Source organism: Anabrus simplex, chromosome 1 (assembly GCF_040414725.1).
Source record: "Anabrus simplex isolate iqAnaSimp1 chromosome 1, ASM4041472v1, whole genome shotgun sequence".
In the NCBI taxonomy this organism is placed as follows: Eukaryota; Metazoa; Arthropoda; class Insecta; order Orthoptera; family Tettigoniidae; genus Anabrus; species Anabrus simplex.
The window spans coordinates 683,216,431-683,237,471 of record NC_090265.1 but is presented as its reverse complement, the minus strand read 5'-3'; the positions used below and the strand labels follow the sequence as shown (position 1 = coordinate 683,237,471).

Sequence of the window (21,041 nt, the reverse complement as noted above, 5' to 3'; positions counted from 1 at the left end):
CCTACATCTGCTCTAATCTGCTTGTCATATTCATACCTTGGTCTACCCCTACCGTTCTTACCACCTACACTTCCTTCAAAAACCAACTGAACAAGTCTTGGGTGTCTTAAGATGTGTCCTATCATTCTCTCTCTACTTCTCGTCAAATTTAGCCAAATCGATCTCCTCTCACCAATTTGATTCAGTATCTCTTCATTCGTGATTCGATCTATCCATCTCACCTTCAGCATTCTGTAACACCACATTTCAAAAACTTCTATTCTCTTTTTTTTCTGAGCCAGTTATTGTCCATGTTTCACTTCCATACAATGCCACGCTCCACACGAAAGTCTTCAAAAACATCTTTCTAATTCCGATATCAATGTTTGAAGTGAGCAAATTTATTTTCTTAAGAAAGCTCTTCCTTGCTTGTGCTAGTCTGCATTTTATGTCCTCCTTACTTCTGCCATCGTTAGTTATTTTACTACCCAAGTAACAATATTCATCTACGTCCTTCAAGACTTCATTTCCTAATCTAATATTTCCTACATCACCTGCCTTCGTTCGACTGCACTCCATCACTTTTGTTTTGGACTTATTTATTTTCATCTTGTACTCCTTACCCAAGACTTCATCCATACCATTCAGCAACTTCTCGAGATCTTCTGCAGTCTCAGATAAAATAACAATATCATCGGCAAATCTCAAGGTTTTGATTTCCTCTCCTTGGACTGTGATTCCCTTTCCAAATTTCTCTTTGATTTCCTTTATTGCCTGTTCTATGTAAAAATTGAAAGGGAGAGGAGACAAACTGCAGCCTTGCCTCACGCCTTTCTGGATTGGGGCTTCTTTTTCAAAACCCTCGATTCTTATCACTGCAGACTGATTTTTATACAGATTGTAGATAATTCTTCGTTCTCGGTATCTGATCCCTATCATCTTCAGAATCATAAATAGCTTGGTCCAATCAACATTATTGAATGCCTTTTCTAGATCTACGAATGCCATATACGTGGGCTTGTCCTTCTTGATTCGATCCTCTAAGATCAGACGTAAAGTCAGGATTGCTTCACGTGTTCCTACATTTCTTCTGAAGCCAAATTGATCTTCTCCCAACTCAGCTTCAACTTGTTTTTCCATTCATCTGTAAATAATACGTGTTAAAATTTTGCAGGCGTGAGATAATAAACTAATGGTGCGGTAGTTTTCACACCTGTCACCACCGGCTTTCTTGGGAATAGGTATAACAACATTCTGCCGAAAATCGGATGGTACTTCTGTCTCATACATCTTACACACTAAATGGAATAACCTTGCCATGCTGGTTTCTCCTAAGGCAGTCAGTAATTCAGAGGAAATGTCATCAATTCCAGGTGCCTTGTTCCTATTTAGGTCACTCACAGCTCTGTCAAACTCTGACCTCAAAATTGGGTCTCCCATTTCATCAGCATCAACAACCTCTTCATGTTCCAGAACCAAATTATCTACATCTTTACCTCGATACAACTGTTGGATATGCTCCTGCCATCTTTCTGCTTTGTCTTCCTTCCCTAGAAGTGGCTTTCCATCTGAGCTCTTAATATTCATACACCTAGATTTCCTTTCTCCAAAGGTTTCCTTGATTTTCCTGTATGCAACATCTACCTTTCCCAGGACCATACAGCCTTCGACATCCTTGCACTTCTCCTTCAGCCATTCTTCCTTAGCTACCTTGCACTTTCTATCCACTTGATTCTTTAATCGCCTGTATTCTTTTCTGCCCTCTTCATTTCTAGCATTCTTGTATTTTCGTCGTTCATCAGTCAGGTCTAGTATCTCCTGAGTTATCCACTTATTCTTAGTTGATCTTTTCTTCCTTCCCAACATTTCTTCAGCAGCCCTACTGACTTTATTTTTCATGACTCTCCACTCCTCCTCTATAGTGTTTCCTTCAGCCTTTTCATTTAGTCCTTGTGCAACATGTTCCTTGAAACAATCCCACACACTATTTTCTTTCAACTTGTCTAGATCCCATCTTTTTGCATTCTTTCCTTTCTTCAATTTCTTCAACTTCAGATGGCATTTCATGACCAACAAGTTGTGGTCAGAGTCCACGTCTGCTCCTGGGAAAGTTTTGCAATCCAACACCTGGTTTCTGAATCTCTGCCTAATCATAATGAAGTCTATTTGATACCATCCAGTGTCTCCAGGTCTCGTCCACGTATACAGCCGTCGTTTGTGGTGTTTGAACCAAGTATTGGCAAGGACTAAATTATGATCAGTGCAGAATTCAATCAGCCGACTTCCTCTTTCGTTCCTTTGTCCCAATCCAATTTCTCCTACTATACTACCTTCCCTTCCTTGGCCTACCACTGCATTCCAGTCTCCCATCACAATTAGATTCTCGTCACCTTTTACATATTGTATTAAATCCTCTATCTCCTCATATACTCTTTCGATTTCTTCATCATCCGCTGAACTAGTAGACATATAGACCTGCACTATTGTGGTGGGCATTGGTTTGGTGTCTATCTTGACAACAATAATTTCACTATGCTGGTCGTAGTAGCTTACCCGCTGCCCTATTTTCTTATTCATTATTAAACCAACTCCTGCATTTCCCCTGTTTGATTTTGTGTTGATAATTCGGTAGTCGCCTGACCAAAAATCTTGTTCTTCCTGCCAACGTACTTCACTTATGCCAACTACATCTAACTTTAGCCTATCCATCTCCCTTTTCAGATTCCCTAACCTACCACAACAATTCAAACTTCTAACATTCCACGCTCCGACTCGCAGAATGTCAGTATCCATCTTCCTGATGATGCCCCCTCTCGTGTAGTCCCCACCTGGAGATCCGAATGGGGGACTATTTTACCTCCGGAATATTTTACCCGGGAGGAAGCCATCATCAGTACATCATTCATACAGAGAGAGCTGCATGTCCTCGGGAGGTAGTTACGGCTGTAGTTTCCCGTTGCTTTCAGCCGTGTAGCAGTATCAACACAGCTAAGCCATGTTGAGTATTATTACAAGGCCGTATCAGTCAATCATCTAGACTGCCACCCTTGCAACTACCGAAAGGCTGCTACCCCCCTTTCGATGAACCATTCGTTAGTCTGGTCTCTCAACAGATACCCATCCGATATGGTTGCACCTGCGGCTCGGCTATCTGCATCATTGGGACACACAAGCCTCCCCACCGCGGCAAGGTCACATGGTTCGCAGAGAAGGTTGTACAGAATAACAAATTTGATTTAGGATTTATGAAGAACATGCAGAAGAGTTGAAACAAGAAAAGTGAATTATGAAGGAATAAAGGAAATTAAATGAAATGTCTTTTATTTCTGAAGTAAGTCTATGAAACCTTCAAAACTCTGCGGCTGTTACAATACTGACAGCCTACCACCAATTTTTTACTTCACGTGTCAGTATAAATGTGACATGCAGCATGCATGCCTGCTTTCAGCTCAAGGTCGAACCGTCTCCCAAAATCCGCCCCATATTATAGTCGCAGCAGCTCTCCCCCCTTGTTTGGTGATAGATAGATAAGTGATTCGAGATCATGGTGTATTCCTTGGCCTAATGAGCTAGATAGAATGTGACACTGTTGAACTAACTGCAGTTGCAGTATATTGGTATACAGTATGGGTGAGATGTAAGGTATAAGATCGAGTCCAGTGTACTACATACCATAATTTGCTTTCCAGTATGACATCGCTTATAGGTGAGTTCTGGAGGTGCATTCAAGTTTTATGGCAAGTTTTCAAATGGGAGTCATTCTGTTTGTGGAGATACACGGTATTAATTTTAATGTGACGAAGTTTAGTGTAAGTTGCTCTTGAAAACAAATCAATTTATTTATTTTACTATTTATGGCCTACATTGGACCACTCTAGTCAGTTATATAGAGGATCGTTTGCGTTTCTTTCACCCCCAATATTTCTTCATTCTTAGAGATGCTGCCTTCCTTTCTTCAATTGAAGAGACCCATCCATTAGACCTTGGTCTGTAGTCTGGGGTGTGTCTTGAAGTATCTTAATTTTGTCTGTTTTATGCTTAAGATCATTTATTGTGATTTGGAGTTCTTTACTATCATCCTTAATTTCCATAATCCATTTAATCTTGGTCTTGCTATTCAATAATTTTTCAATTATTCTCCTGGGTGTCAGATGTTCTGACAAGATGTTCAAAAAATGATATAGGTTTTTTCCCAACTGTGCTCAATACTGGTTCAGTTTCCTTATAAACTGGATGGACATTGGAGATTATTGCCTAATGCAGTGGTTTATAGGAAAAGTGAATCTATAATAGATACGATGAGAAAAAGAAAAATTGCCTTTTTCTGTCATCTTCTAGATTAAATAATAGGATAACAAAACAACTATTTAATTACTTTTGGAAAAGTAAAACAAAAAATAATTGGTTTAAAGAAGTTCAGAATGATTTAGAAGAGCTGAATATTACAATGAAGCAAATTGAAAATAGAGAAGAAAAAAGGATTCTCAAGAACAAACAAATAAGATTGTCATTAAAAACTGTACAACACAAACGATATGTCACATCTGATGAAGAAAGGGCAGTCAGGTCAGCCAGAATGAAGAGGTTTTGGGAAAGGAAGAAGATGATGCAAGCTAAATCTTCAGTTAATTCTTTGTTAACATAAATGTATTTGGGTTTGATTTAAGTGCTCCAATGTGGGTGTAAACTTTGTAAATAAATAAATAAATAAACAAACTGTGTTATTTGATGCTATTCCCCATTGTCCATTAACTTGATATTGTTTATTTATGCTTGTTCTAATTATTCTTCTGATTAATTTTTTAAAATCTTTTTTTGCTGTATTAGTAGTTTTAAAAATGGTTTCACTACTGGTATCATAAGTTATTTCAAGCTGTGTGACTGTTTTATAATGTCTTAATTTTGCTGCTATCAATAAGATATTTTTGTTTTTTGTTGTATGTAATCTTGGTAATATACCATCTTACCTCATGTGTTAGACCCCCTTTTTCTCCGCTTTTATAGACGCAAAAAGTAAGGGGGTGTCCAATATGCGATAGCCTCCCATTTTGTCCAATGACTTCTGGGTATAAAGAACTGTAAATTGTACGAGGGCAAGTTGATAAGTATCTGCCATTTTGCTCTTACTGTCTTTAGGTTGGCTCTATGGCATTGTGTGCTCACCAGCCGCTAGATGGCACCGTTTTCTACATCTGTGGTAAGTTTCAGGATTATCTTGCCAGTACGGCTTGCCACGTTGGCACTCTCTCTTTGCACCGAGGAAGAACAGTGATCCGTAATCCGTTTTTTGTGGTGTGAGGGTGTACCAGGAGTGGAAATTCATAGAAGACTTTCAGCACAATATGTGGACAGTGTTTTGCCACAGCGAAGTGTTTCCCAGTGTATTGAAGAGTTCAGAAGGGGTCGCACAAGCGTGAAAGATGAGGAAAGATCCAGGCATCCATCTGCAGCCATAAGTGATGCCAGAATTGAACAAGTACGTGATATGATCCTGAATAACAGACGGGTGACTGTTGATGACGTGGCAAGCCATTTGCACCCTCAGACTACAAAAAAACAGATTACAGAACGCTGTTCGTCCTTGGTGCAAACAGAGAGTGGTGCAGCCATTATCACTTCGCAACGGTGCAAGCTGTACAGATCTGGTAACTCTGAAACCTACCGCAGATGTAGACAACGGTGCCATCTAGCGGCTGGTGAGCACACAACACCATAGAGCCAACCTAAAGACAATTAGAGCAAAATTGCAGACACTTACTGACTTGCCTACTTACATGTATGTATTCTACACTATTCTTTAATAAATTTGTGATTGTATTCTGTCTTACAGGCTACCTTCGTTGGAAGACAGCACTTCTAATTTTAAAATTTAAAGAAAATAAATGTTGAACACATGACTTTTAGGCCTGCATATAGTAAATATAGTCAGTTTTAGTTACTCTTATATCACGTCATTGCCGGCCCCGCGGTGTAGGGATAGCGTGCCTTCCTCTTACCCGGAGGCCCCAGGTTTGATTCCCGGCAAGGTCAGAGATTTTTACCTGTATCTGAGGGCTAGTTCTAGGTCCACTCAGCCTACGTGATTGAGGAGCTATCTGGTGGTGAGGTCATTTGTTTCATCTCATTAACTCCTCTGATGAGACTGACGGCAGGAAAGGCACCCTGTCGTAAAAACTCGCTACGAAGATTCGTCTCACTTCATACTCGACCCCATAGGAAAAAAGGGTTGGACATACAGTTTTATTTGTCGTATTATGCAATATTAATACAAAAGAACTTAATGACCGGTCATTTGAGCAGTAGGCCTATTTACACAGTAAACCCAATCAAATTACTGCTTCATTTGAATCATCGTCATCTTGTGCCACCATCTTCCCACCTAATGGCGTTGTTGTCGTCCGAAATGACGTCATCTTCACTGCCATCAAGAGCATTCCAGATCCCATCTTTTTTTTAACTTTTAAAAATAGTTTTGTTCCTCATTTATACGAGGGTGAGTCAATAAATAAGTCCCAAAACTGAATTGAGGCAAATATAATCAAAGTAACTTTCTGACATTTATTCCACTTTTCCACATATTCACCCTGTAATTCAGGCACTTATCCCATCTCTTTACAAGTCTTTGTAAGCCAGCAGCAAAGAAGTCCTTTGGTTGCTGTCTCAGCCAATGTGTAACCTCGTAGATTACGGCATCATCTGTATCAAAATGACGGCCACCCAAATGACTTTTTAGGATCCCAAACAGATGAAAATCACTGGGGGGCTAACTCAGGACTGTACGGTGGGTGTTCCATGAGCTCCCCATCTCTGATGCTTTTCCTTCCATGGTTAAACTTCTGGATCCAGTTGAACACAGCTTTCCGTGAGAAACAGCTTTCACCATAGACGGGATGCATCTCGCGATGCACTTCTTCTGTGGACAGTCCTTTGGCCCAAAAAAAACGCATAACTGCACGCTGTTCTTCTCGTGTACAGTCATGCAACACATGTGCCATCGTGCTCTAACAGCCTCTGACTGACTGAGTGCCTGCGAGATGTCGTACGACAAGCATACATATGCTGCCATCTGCTGGCAAAACTTGCGCGCGTAATTTCAAATGGTATAAGGCACACACATGTTTGCGACTTATTTATTGACTCACCCTCGTAAAGTCCAAATAGTGAAAATCTATTTGCAAATGGTTTCTGGAGATGGTCTCTGTTATTCCCAGTTGGTGTATGTGTCACAGAAGCCACCCCTTCTGAATAAAGCTGATCGCTAGCGGATGTTATGAGTTGTAATTACGAATGTAATACATAGTGACTGGAAACATTCTTTGGATAAATGCAGCTGTTGAAAAGCCTCTCTGGATGCAGGGCATCGCCATCATCAGTTGAATCCAAACAATTTTGCCATCAGTGAATATCTTGGAAGAGCTCATTTACCAGCTTCAACCTCACTTCATCAGTAGGAAATCGAACCTTAAGTTCATAAATGAACTGAGTGTAATGTTTGTAGTCAAAGACCTCTGAGGGAATTGAAAAACAATATTTTTTTCACTTCTGCTTTCATGAATCTTCAGTGAAACCTAAGTAACCTTTATGGCATTTCCTTTGAATTATTCAAACTGATTTTCTCTTGTTTCTGACATTTTCATTGCAGGCTGTTTATGGAGAAGGCCTATGTAGATCTTTACCAAAGAAACAGATAAGAAAGTCACATGACTCTGAAGAGAAATCTTGGGGATCACCGTATCCTTGTCATAATTTTTACCAATTTTTCCGTGGTTATTCTGTAGTTAATGGCTGAATAGTTCTTTATTTCAAGTCCGAGGATTGCTGTCCTAATTTTAGCCCTGCCCTGGCGATGGCATCCTTGAGAAAGCTTATTTGACATGACTTTGAGTAGGAGATATTTAACTCTCAATAGTGGATGATGTCTGTGTTGCAATCACTTTCCCTATTTTATAGGTTACCTTGCAGAAATGTGAGCTGCAGAAGACATACTTAGAAGCCAAACTGGAGAACTTGGAGACGAAACACAAAGAAGAGGTTCAGCTGCTAGAAGAATGCTACAAGTAAACCAAATTATGTTTATGTATTTGATAAGACTCACCCTACTATAGTCATCTGACGAGAAGTCGCGTGGATGCAGGGTGAGAGGTGCGAGGGGTAAGCATGGCTCCCGCGCATGCACCTAATCTCAAGTCTCTTGGCCTGAGAATAAACATTGGTTCTGTCCGTGGTGTCTCTTGCGAATTGAACTGGTTCATTTAAATCTAAGAATTTCATTTTTGTCCGTATTGAACTGAGAATGGAAGATAGGAAACTTAAAAGGGTCCACCTTTTCAATACAATTGTATTGAATTGTATTGAATTGTATTGAAAAGGTGGACCCTTTTAAGTTTCCTATCTTCCAATTGAACTGTTGTCGTGAAGTTTCAAAGTGGTAGAACAATAGTGCTTTAGTTATACATTTATAATAATTGATAAGTACTGCATAATGAACAATTTACTAAGGAATATGCAGGACCTCCCCTGTGAACCATGTGACCTTGCTGCAGTGGGGAGGCTTAATGAAGCAGATAGCCGAGCCGCAAGTGCAACCATTTCGAATGGGTATCTGTCGAGAGAAAAGACTAACTAATGGTTCATCGCAAGGAGGGTAGCAGCCTTTCGGAAGTTACAAGGGTGGCAGTCTAGAGGATTGACTGATATGGCCTTGTAATAATACTCACCATGGCTTAGCTGTGTTGATACACCGAGCTTCATAGCTGCAGTCACTTAAGTGCAGCCAGTATCCGGTATTCGGGAGATAGTGGGTTCGAACCCCACTGTCGGCAGCCTTAAATGTAGTTTTCCATCGTTTCCCATTTTCACACCAAGCAAATGCTGGGGCTGTACCTTAATTAAGCCCACGGATGCTTCGCTCCCACTCCTAGCCCTTTCCTGTCCCATCGTCACCATAAGACCTATCTGTTCTGTGCGATGAAAGCAACTTGCAGAAAAGAAAAAAAGAAGGCTGTGTTGATACTGCTGCGCGGCTAAAAACAACAGTAAACTACAGCCGTAACTAACTCCCGAGGACATGCAGCTCTCTCTTTATAAATTATGTACTGATGATGGCTTCCTCCCGGGTAAAATAGCCCCCCATTTGGATCTCCGGGTGGGGACTGCATGAGAGTGGGGGGTGGGGCGATCATCCATAAAATGTATACTGACATTCTTCGAGTCGGAGCGTGGAACGTTAGAAGTTTGAATTGGTGTGGTGGGTTAGAGAATCTCAAAGGGGAGATGGATAGGCCAAAGTTAGATGTAGTTGATATAAGTGAAGTACGTCGGCAGGAAAAACAGGATTTTTGGTCAAACGACTACAGAATTATCAACACAAAACCAAACGGGAAGTGCAGGAGTTGGTTTAACAATAAGAAAATAGGGCAGCAGGTAAGCTGCTCCGACCAGCATAGTGAAAGAATTTTGTCAAGATAGACACTAAACCAATGCCCACCACAATAGTGCAGGTCTAGATGCCTGCTAGTTCAGCAGATGATAAGGAAATCAAAAGAATATATGAAGAGATAGAAGATTTAATACAATATGTAAAAGGTGGACATAAATTTTCCAGCTAACTCATTCCTGGTTGCCAGCATTGCACCCCCTTGTGCTAGGTTGGGCTCATCAGTTGGTACCTAGCACACCTACCAAGACGCATGGCTAGTACATACCGTGGAGGCCACTGCGTAGGCTATTTGGAGCCACCGGCAGTGCCAATACACTATGAGAGCCTTTGTCTGATTACCAAAAATTGATGCATGCTTGGCCATCAGATGATATAGATGTTGATTCCGTAGGGAATCTGAAATATTTGTCCCGAATGAGTAAATTTATAATATCAATATAAATGGTCCGTTATTGGACATTACAAATTTTCCAGCTAATACATTCCTGGTTGCCAGCGTTTTGCCCCCGTGTGCTAGGTTGGGCTCATCAGTTGGTACCTAGCACACCTACTCAGACGCATGGATAGTGCATATCGTGGAGGCCACTCCCTGGGCTATTTGGGGCCACCGGCAGTGCCAATGCACTATGAGAGCCTTTGTCTCATTACCAAAAATTGATGCCTATGTAAAAGGTGTCAAGAATCTAATTGTGATGGGACACTGGAATGCAGTGGTAGGTCAAGGAAGAGAAGGTAATACAGTAGGAGAATTTGGATTGGGACAAAGTATTGAAATAGAAAGTTGACTGGTTCGATTCTGCACTGATCATAATTTAGTCCTTGCTAATACTTGGTTGAAACACCACAAACGACAACTGTATACATGAATGAAACCTGGAGACATTGGAAGGTATCAAATAGACTTCCTTGTGAATAGGCAGAGATTCAGAAACCAGGTGTTGGATTGCAAAACTTCGATTGCAGGAGCAGACGTGGACTCAGACCCCAACTTGTTGGTCATGAAATGCCATCTGAAGATGAAGATATTGAAGAAAAGAAGGATTGCAAAGAGATGGGATCTATACAAGTTGAAAGAAAAGAGCATGATGGATTGTTTCAAGAAACATGTTGCACAAGGACCAAATGAAAAAGCTGAAGGAAACAATAGAGGAACAATAGGCAGTCATGAAAAGTGAAGTCAGTAGGGTTGCTGAAGAAGTGTTAGGAAGGAAGGAAAGATCAGCTAAGAATCAGTGGATAACTCAGGAGATACTATACTTGATTGATGAATGACAAAAATACAAGAATGCAAGAAATGAATATGTGCAGAAAAGAATACATGCGATTAACGAATGAAGTGGATAGAAAGTACAAGATAGCTAAGGAAGAATGGCTGAAGGAGAAGTGCAAGGATGTTGAAGATTGTATGGTCCTAGGAAAGGTAGATGTTACATACAGGAAAATCAAAGAAATCTTTGGAGAAAGGAAATCTAGGTGTATGAATATTAAGAGCTGAGATGGAAAGCTACTTCTGGGGAAAGAAGACAAAGCAAAAAGATGGCTGAAACATATCCAACAATTGTATCAAGCTTAAAGATGTGGATGGTTTGGTTCTGAAACAAGAAGAGACTGTTGATGCTGATGAAATGGGAGACCCAATTTTGAGGTCAGAGTTAGACGGAGTTGTGAGAGACCCAAATAGGAACAAGGCACCTGAAATTGATGACATTCCCTCTGAAGTACTGACTGCCTGAGGAGAAACCAGCATGCCAAGCTTATTCCATCTAGTGTGTAAGATGTGTGAGAAAGGAGAAGTGCCATCCGATTTTAGGCAGAATGTTTATACCTATTCCAAAGAAAGCCGGTGCTGACAGGTATGAAAACTACTGTACCATTAGTTTAGTATCTCGTGTCTGCAAAATCTTAACATGTATTATTTACAGAAGAATAGACAGACTAGTTGAAGCTGGGTTGGGAGAAAATCAATTCGGCTTCAGAAGAAATGTAAGAACACGTGAAGCAATCCTGACTTTACATCTGATCTTAGAGGATCGAATTAAGAAGGACAAGCCCATGTACATGGCGTTCGTAGATCTAGAAAAGGCATTCGATAATGTTGATTGGACCAAGCTATGTGAGATTCTGTATAGCGAGAGTGAATTATCTACAATCTGTATAAAAATCAGTCTGCAGTGATAAGAATCGAAGGCTTTAAAAAAGAAGCAGCAATCCAGAAAGGAGTGAGGCAAGGCTTCAGTTTGTCCCTCCTCCTTTTCACTGTTTACATGGAACAGTCAGTAAAGGAAATCAAAGAGGTGTTTGGAAAGGGAATCACAATCCAAGGAGAAGAATTCAAAACCTTGAGATTTGCCGATGATATTGTTATTTTATCTGAGACTGCAGAAGATCTGGAGAAGTTGCTGAATGGTATGGACAAAGTCTTGAATAAGGTGTACAGGATTAAAATAAATAAGTCCAAAACAAAAGTAATGGAGTGCAGTTGAACGAAGTCAGGTGATGCAGGTATTATTAGATTAGGAAATGAAGTCTTAAAGGACGTAGATGAATATTGTTATGTGGGTAGTAAAATAATTAATGATGGCAGAAGTTAGGAGGACATAAAATGCAGACTAGCACAAGTAAGGAAGAGCTTTCTGAAGAAAAGAAATTTGCTCACCTCAAACATTAATGTAGAAATTAGAAAGATATTTCTGAAGACTTTCATCTGGAGCATGGACTTGTATGGAAGTGAAACATGGATCATAACTAGCTCAGAAAGAAAGAGAATAGAAGCTTTTAAAATGCGGTGTTACAGAAGAATGCTGAACGTGAGATGGATAGATCGAATAACAAATGAAGAGATACTGAATTGAATTGCTGAGAGGAGATTGAGTTGGCTAAATTTGATGAGAAGAAGAAATAGAACGATAGGACACATCTTAAGACACCCAGGACTTGTTCAGTTGGTTTTTGTCGGAAGCGTAGGCAGTAAAATCAGTAGGGGTAAACCAAGGTATGGATATGACAAGCAGATTAGAGCAGATGTAGGATGCAATAGTTACGTAGAAACGAAATGGTTAGCACAGGATAGGTTGGCATGGAGAACTGCATCAGACCAGTCTATGGACTGATGGCTCAGGCAAACAGCTACATGCAGGAGCTCGCATTGTCTGTCATGACTTGTGTTTGTAGCTAAGAGTGTTCTATCTGTTACTCGTGCTGTACCTACAAGCTGCCACGACTTCTCGTTAGATGCAAGTAGTACATATGCAAATAATCCGTGCACTCTAATTTTAGGAGAGAATTTTTAAAAATGGCTTTAATTTTTGTTTTATTTACAAGAAAAATAATTCTACATAATGTTGTATTCCAAAACTGAATAATATTTTGTTTGAAGAAACACATCATAATCTTCACAAACTGTTGAGTAGGCAACCTGCTCTATCAGAATTGTCATGTGCTTTGCTTACTTTTGCCTGATATTTGTAATTGGCTAGTTTCGCCTATGTGTTGTATTGAATGTGCTTGTCTGGTATTAGCTGTATAGGAACATGTGCAAAATGCCCAGTGATTACTATTTGTTTTTTGAAGCCACGTTTTGTTTTTTTGTGTCACAAGTACAACTTTCTCTGACATCATACTTTTACCCTGCTGCATGGTTTCCACTGTTCGCTTTATTTTCAATGCTTTTCTTTAGCTATGAACGAGCGACTAAGAAAACTTGTAGCCATACTTAATATTTCGTTCACACTTCACTTCTAACGTGTTATTGACGCCACACAGACCAAGGCTGAATAACGCTGTAGTATAATGGGATCCGTTGTTTGAAGCGAAGCAGTACCAACTGTATTTGAATGAATGCGCACATCCAAGTCTCTTCACTAAATTCCAGAAAAATATGTGCAGAGTATTTGCATATATACAGCATATACATGGATGTCTACTTCACAGTATACTAGTTAGTGGTATAAACATAATTAGAGACAGTAAATTAATGTTAGGTACAGTAAAATAATGTTAAAGAGGATGTTAATTACCATGAATAACTCGGGTAACAAAATATGGTGTTGTCTTCTTGTTGTTTCATATAGGCCAACTAAGGACCACAGTATTCAACTATTGCTTTTGGGGTGGGTTTTGATGTTTACCCAATAATTGAGCATCCACTGGCTCTGTTATTCCTTCCTCTCCCTTATCCAGGGGGTACCTGTCTTCCTTCTTGGTGGTTTGCCCTAGAAACCTTATTTGTTCAAGCATCCCTCTGAGAGATATCCAGTCTTTAAAGTCTCATTCTGTTCCTCCCAGTTCCTGCAGATTTTTGGTAACTTCCATCAACCATTTCGAATTGGTCTTCCGCTTTTGCCTGGAGACAAGAAGCTGGTTGGTCACTCTGGCATGATGCATCCTGTAGCTGTGTCCATAAAACGCTAAGCGCCTCTTCTTGGCCACATCCATGATTTTCTTCACAGTATTTGTAGAGCTCTATTAATTGTATAATTCCCTTATATGGTGTTTTATTAATGTTATTTCTTCAAATATGTCTCTAATCAAAAGTACCTGGACACACCTTGTTACATGTAAACTAGAGCCTGGGCATTGCTACGAATGCTGCTGCTGTTATAAAAGACAGCTGAGGGCTCACAATTATTCAGTGCTACAAGATACCTGCAGAATTGGTAGAACAAGGGCATTTACTGACTTTGAATGTGTAAATAGGTATTGGTTGCCACATTAGTAAGTAGTCAGTCAACATCATTTCTACCCTTCTCAAGTTGCCCAAGACAACTCTCAGGGACATGATTGTGCTGTGAAAACAAAAAGACACAACCACAACTAGGGTCCACTATGCAGAGTGCATGTATGACACATTGTGCTAAAAGCACTCAACCGTACAGAATATTCTTCTTCAATTAAGCAGTGGGCTAGTCCCATATCTACCGGACAAGTTGGCCGAGCGGTTAGGGGCATGCAGCTGTGAGCTTGCATCCGGGAGATAGTGGGTTTGAATCCCACTGTTGGTAGCCCTGAAGATCGTTTTCCATGGTTTCCTATTTTCACTCCAGGCAAATGCTGGGGCTGTGCCTTAATTAAGGCTACAGCTGCTTCCTTCCAACTCCTAGGCCTTTCCTATCCCATCGTCGCCGTAAGATCTATCTGTGTCGTGGGACAGAAAGCCACTAGTAAAAAAAAAAAAAAAAAATCCCATATCTACATTCAAGTTACAAAAGTGATCATTTAAGTTTAGATCTTAAAAGAGTATGAAACCAAACAAAGTTCAAAAGGCCAAGGGAAACAACTTCACCGTTAATACATTTAAATTGTAGCAGAATTACTGAGGCCAAGCCAGAAGGAAACGTTACATTTAAGCTTATAAAACTGCTGTAAAAAGGCTTACCTCAACACGAAGAGAATATGGCAGTAACTGACAAATTACTCCATTGTGACATTTTAATTTAAAAGATTTGGTTAATAGACTTCAGCAGGGAAAACACCTGCTCATGAAGTTAAAGTTACAATAAAACATAAGACCTAGGGAGAGAATTAATGCAGAATACAGGGCGGGACATGGAGATCGTTTCTGCTTCCCAGATTCATCAGGAGGGCAGGCATCTACACTCATCGAGAGGGAAGTGTAGGAAAAGAAGAAAGCCAGATAAGTACAGTAAAAGGGAAGAAACTAAGACAAAGATAAGTACAGGTAGTAAGAGGTTAGGAACGCAGGACAAACACAAAAGAAAACACAGATCCTGATGGGATAATATAATTATCAAGCATCAGAAAGGAACACATAAGTGTAAAATCACTTTTTTGTTCCTTCCCAGTACTTAATTCAACAATCTGAAAAGGTACACTCCTTTGCTGCTTCCTTTTTCTTGTACAATTCTTTAGCCCTTTCTCTAATCAAAGGTCCAGAGATAGGTGCTTCTTCTGGCCATTTAATAGTAAACCATTCATGCAAATAACATCAAGTTGCTCCAGCTTAGGTCCCCGTAGAACACAGCGCCCAGTGATGGCTTTGATTGATTCTGTGGTTGAATGGAATTTCATCAATATTAGACGATCCAATGCCACATTAATTAATTTATTACAGTTTTCCCCATGTCCAAGTCTAGTGATGTATGTCAATGTCTTCTTTATTTTTAACACCACTCTTGTCCTCATACTTTAGGGTTGCCCACGTATACAGAGAAAATAAGGGATCAAGGAGGAAGCCTACAAAACAAACATTTCAAATAGTGTTTTCTACAAAGAATAGTAGGAATATACAGTGAAACTCGGTTAAGAAGTTCACGCATAAGAAGTTTTCCCGCCTAAGAAGTGTGATATTCTTGGTCCCTTGATCAGTTGCATTAAGATATATGTATATTTTTCCCATTTAAAGTGTTCTGTTGTAAATATATTTCCCGGTTAAACAGTTCAGATTTTAGAGCCCCTTGAGATAGAAAACTTCCGCTCAAAGCAGCCCATGGTTAGAACCCTCCAGTCTCCGCGCAAGTTGCACCCTGTGTTAGACCGTTCGCGCGCTCGCAGTGTGTGTCTGGTGTCACGGAACATGTGCGGGCCTGCCAAGGCCATATGACGTCACGCTATGACAGCATGGACAGCAGACGCTCACTCTCACGTTGTGGAATCAAATCGAACCCATCAATCGAAATTTCCACTCCACCGTTCCATCTAGCTGAATAGAATCGAACGGGATTCTACATGGGAAACATAAAGTACGCAATGGATGGTTTGATAAAACTTTACTGCAGTAATTTGCGGGCCGCGGCAGGGTGAAGTCATTAATCGAGGTGGCCTAAACAATAATTAAAAACCGTAAAGTGTATTTGTCCACAAAATTACTGTTAATCTACCACAAAATTGAATATTCTAACCTGTTTGATTTTTCGTTCCCTTGCTTATTTCCTTCCAGGCATTCTGTCTTACATTGTTGTTGCAATAATACTTACGGGCCTTGCCGTAGAAGAAATTACGTTTTTGAACTAAACTGATAAGATTTTCCGTGTCCATTATTAGTGAGGTGAATGAAAACAACTTTCCGACTCTATGCAGGAAACAGCTGATTTGCCAGCAGCCAGCTGATATACATGCCGCCAAACAGCCGGCCGAAAGATCCCGATCGTTTACGAAGTTGAATGAATGTTGATAGCCAACTGGGTGTTGGTGGGAGGCACACAGAGGCATTGCAATACCACGTGTTCTAAGAATCTCAAAGAATAAGTTACTAGATTTCCCATTTGCTGCCGTTATCCTTGAAGCAGGTGTCAGGGGTGTAAGGAAGATAGAAAGCACATGCTAACAAACTGTAGTACACGTCTTTACGTTTTGTAAGCCTAAGCTACGGATTGCCAAGCATAGTGTAATACCAATATAATGGTCCGTTATTGGACATTATAAATTTTCCAGCTAACTCATTCTTGGTTGCCTGCGTTTCACCCTCGTGTGCTAAGTTAGGCTCATCAGTTGGGACTTAGCACACCATCCAAGACGCAAGGCTAGTGCATACCGTGGAGGCCACTTCATAGGCTACTTGAAGCCACCAGCAGTGCCAATGCACTATGAGAGCTATGTCTCATTTCCAAAATTTGATGCCTGCCTGGCCATCAGATAATACAGATGTTGATTCCCAAAGGGAATGTAAAATATTTGTCCCGAATGAGTAAATTTATAATGTCCAATAACGGACCATTATATTGGTATTATAAATTTACTCATTCGGGACAAATATTTTACATTCCCTTTGGGAATCAACATCTGTATTATAAGCATAGTGTAGCATCGTAATTAGTATGAATAGGAGTGGGTGAAGTTAGTTGTACTTGTAATGTCTACGTACAAACTTTTTAAGTGAAAATGAGCGGAACTCAGAGGAAAGAGATCAAGCGAAATGCACTAACATTAAAAGACAAAGTGGAGATTATAAGGAAACTGGAGTCATCTACACTTTCCCGTGTTGCTTTGGCAAAGGAGCTGGGGATGCCGCCGTCTACTTTGAACGGTATTATAGCGAAGAAAGAAGAGATCTCTGCTTCTGCAGGGAATACTTCAGCAAATTGTAAGGAAGTTAAATCTGAAAAGTACGATGAAATAGAACAAGCTCTGCTAATATGGTTTAAACAGCAGCAAAGTTTAAACATACCTTTCAGTGGAACTATTGTGCAGGAGAAAGCCGCATGCAAATTAAGGGTACCTTTTACCGCGTCGAACAGGTGGCTGGACCGCTTTAAAAATTGAGGTGGCATCGTTTACAAAACAATTTGTTGCGAAGCAGAGAGTGTAAGTGCAGAGGAAAGGGAAGTGTCGAAGGAAATGGTTCTGCCTGCTAAAATAAGCAAACCCTGCAACGTTTTTATATAACTTAATATGTTCCCTTCTCTTATCAAATATATTTATAATATGGTATGTTCAATTATTTTACTTTATCTCTAAAAATATTGTCATGATAATCGAATTTTTACATTGTGGCTTTCTGTTAGCAGCTCTTATATATTGGCCTATTTCGGTATTGTTCACAAACAAGGAAATCTGTTGGCTGTGTGTTTCACATGTATTTCAAAGTACAGAATAAGTTTTTGGGCATTACCCCTTTGAAGAAGTTTCCTGCGTAAGAAGTTTTTTTTTGCAGTCCCTTGAAAAATTTCTTAACAGAGTTTCACTGTATTTAAAATGTGCATGCATGTTTTATTTTACATTATTGCTTGTATTTATTTACAGGCTTTGCTTCTTTTAGCAAAGGCTCGATCAATTTTACGTATGTAAACAATTCTTAACAATTAAAATTAAAATTCACTGCTACTTGCAGTTCTGCTTTTAAAAGCTCTGTGGTACATGTGTTGCGCACCTCTGTCCATGTACATACCTGCCAACTCTTACAGTTTATCCATAAAATTTACGGAAATTGCAGCGTTTTACCGATGGACGGTGTCATTTTACGACTTAGCGGACAAAAATTTGAAACGTTAGCATTTGATAATCACTCCACTTCCGTAAAATCGATTGTTTGCATGGGTCAAAGGCAAGTCCACGATAGTCGATAACTTATTCTTTTATATGATTGGTATTTTTAACCATGTGATTGATGTTTGTGTCATTATTGGAATTGAATTTAAAGCCGGGATAACAGTTCTTCCATGTGAATCTTAGGTGTCGACAAGCTCTGCTGTGCAAATTCTTTGTTCCACTCCATTCGCTTGTTGTGATTTTACCTATATTCTTTGACTACGTGAGTGTTGTTCTTTGTTCATGAAGTTGGCATACTTTGAATGTTTTGGCCTTTTAAGGTTATGACGTATTTTAATGAAGTGTTAGAATTTTGAGTTATAACTTTGTGCTTTGCAGTTTCCTGTATTCGTTGGACTAATTACATTCGTTCCAGTGACTGGGTATGCCGCTATTAGTGAAGCCCATTAAATTAGAAAAAGAATTACATTCATTCCACGTGTGTTTTTTTTTTTTTTTTTTTTTTTTTTTTTTGCCATGTGCATATCTTTGTTCACGAGATTGGCGTCGTGTTCATTTAATGGTTTAAGACTTTGTGTGCTTTGACATGTTTTAATGAAGTGTTTGACTGCCTTGAGTGTGTATGTTATAATTCTATGTGACGTTCAGTGTTCCAGGTTCCTTCCAATGTTTTAGTAGATATCAAGACATTTGTTCTCAGACATTTTCATATACTATACTCGTATTGTAGATTATCATGAATAAATCCAACAAGAAACAGTACTTGATCCAAAATCAAAGAAGTGATGATGAGTTAGTTATTGGCATTCAGAGTTCGAACATAGTGAATGATCTCCAGGATACAGATAAATCCCTTTTCTTTTCATCAGTGAGAAAGTACTTTTGTACTGCCTGTGACTACATCATGAACAAGTTTCCGCTGAAGGATGATGTGTTAAAGCATGCTCAAGTTGCTAGGTTAGACAAAATTGGAGATATGTTAAAGCATGCTCAAGTTGCTAGGTTAGACAGAATTGAAGATGCACAGTTTTCTTCCGCTCGGTTTTTCTTGGAAAAGTTTCCTATCATGTTATGCAAGGAAGAAAATGAAACTACAGATGTGGTGGTGAATGAGCTTCAGCGGCAGTTAACAGCTCTTCAGGTATATGACACTTTGGCTGCAAATTAAGATGCTGCAAGTGATTCCAATTGGGTACAAATATCAAGAATTCGTGGAGCCGATGGACTTCTTACGTATAACTGAATTTGTAGAGTAATACTCTCTATTCTCACCATACCCCATAGCAATGCAGAATGTGAACGTGTTTTCAGTCTTGTGAAGAAAAATAGAACTGAGTTCAGATCATCCATGTCCAATGAATCTCTGGAGTCTATTTCTATTTTAAAGACCAGGAGTTCTGGTCCCTGTTATGACAAAACATTTTCTCAAGACTTTTTGCAGAAGAAAAACTTTACTTATTATGCAGCTGATGATGGTGTGTAAATGAGCGCCGAAACTAGTTCTGCAATAAAATATATGTTGTAAAAACCATCTAACAACATTGTATTTGCATTGAAAAAGGTGGAACCTACAAGATTTTTATTTCAATTGTGAAGCTGGGGTATTCACAACTAAGTATTTATTTATTTTTCACCTAGTCGATACAATGATTGCCTAAGGCAATTTAATGGTTAAAAGTCAATCTTATGTTCATTTTAAGGACACTTCCTCTAAAGCATTACTTTGTCAATTTATGTATTTTTCATCTAAACAGTGTTATGTGGCTGAAGATGTTGGTAATATACGAAACATGTACCACTTTTAACCATTAAATTGCCTTAGGCAATCATTGTATGGACTAGGTGGAAAATAAATAAATACTTAGTTGTGAATCTATTGAAGTGTGATACGGACCATGAAGCTAATTTTATTTAAGCTGGCATATGTCGAGAATCATTAGATTTTTTGTTGCGCGTGAGTTTTACTGATAGCCCTTTTCAAAAGTTGGCAGGTGTGCATTTATGATTCATTAGGGAAAAAATTATTTGTGCCTCAGCATTTGAACCAGGAATGCTTAATACTAACCCAACTACTTTCAGCAAATTGGAAACCTAAACGTTTTTATCTCTCAAGGTACAGAAAACATTAACCCACCTTCTGTTTGCATTGCCTTCCATGGATATGCCTTGCTTCAAAATATCCTTTACATTACAGAAGTCATCTTACAAACAATCTTCATCCACATCATCTATCTGAACTGAGTCAATTATTTCTTGAAAATGCTTAAATTTTAACTCAGAACATAGGCAAAAAGGCATCCAAGACACTAAACGCATTGGCTGTTGATCTTCAAATTTGAAATTCTTGACTAAATATGTTTTCATTGATGCATAAAATTCCATCATCATCATCATCATCTGCAGTTTCCAGCTGTTGGCTGGGTCTGCTTTCATAAAATTCCATCATATTATCTTCAATGTATTTTCTGGTTCTGGAACAAGTTACCTTATTAAAAATTTATTTGTGCCACTACCAAAATATCTATCACTTTATCTTTGCTCAATTTTACTAATCAGAGTCTTGGCTGCCTCAAAAGTTTCCATTATACTAACATCAGAGTGGTCTAAAAATTTAGAACAATCTAAAACAACTGCACCAACATGGGAAAAAAATGTTAAATAAATCTCCCAAGTTAACTCT

At 39.3% G+C, this 21,041-nt stretch overlaps 1 protein-coding gene across 2 annotated transcripts in view; it reads left to right on the top strand.

Moving 5' to 3' along the window:
- LOC136872104 (fas-binding factor 1) overlaps positions 1-21,041 on the top strand; it is a 147,251-nt gene that overhangs the window by 36,438 nt on the left and 89,772 nt on the right. For both annotated transcript variants that reach the window (XM_067145961.2, XM_067145955.2), the window contains exon 8: positions 7,930-8,036. In XM_067145961.2, the coding sequence (XP_067002062.2) occupies positions 7,930-8,036 (107 nt within the window). The remainder of the gene's footprint in view (positions 1-7,929; positions 8,037-21,041) is intronic.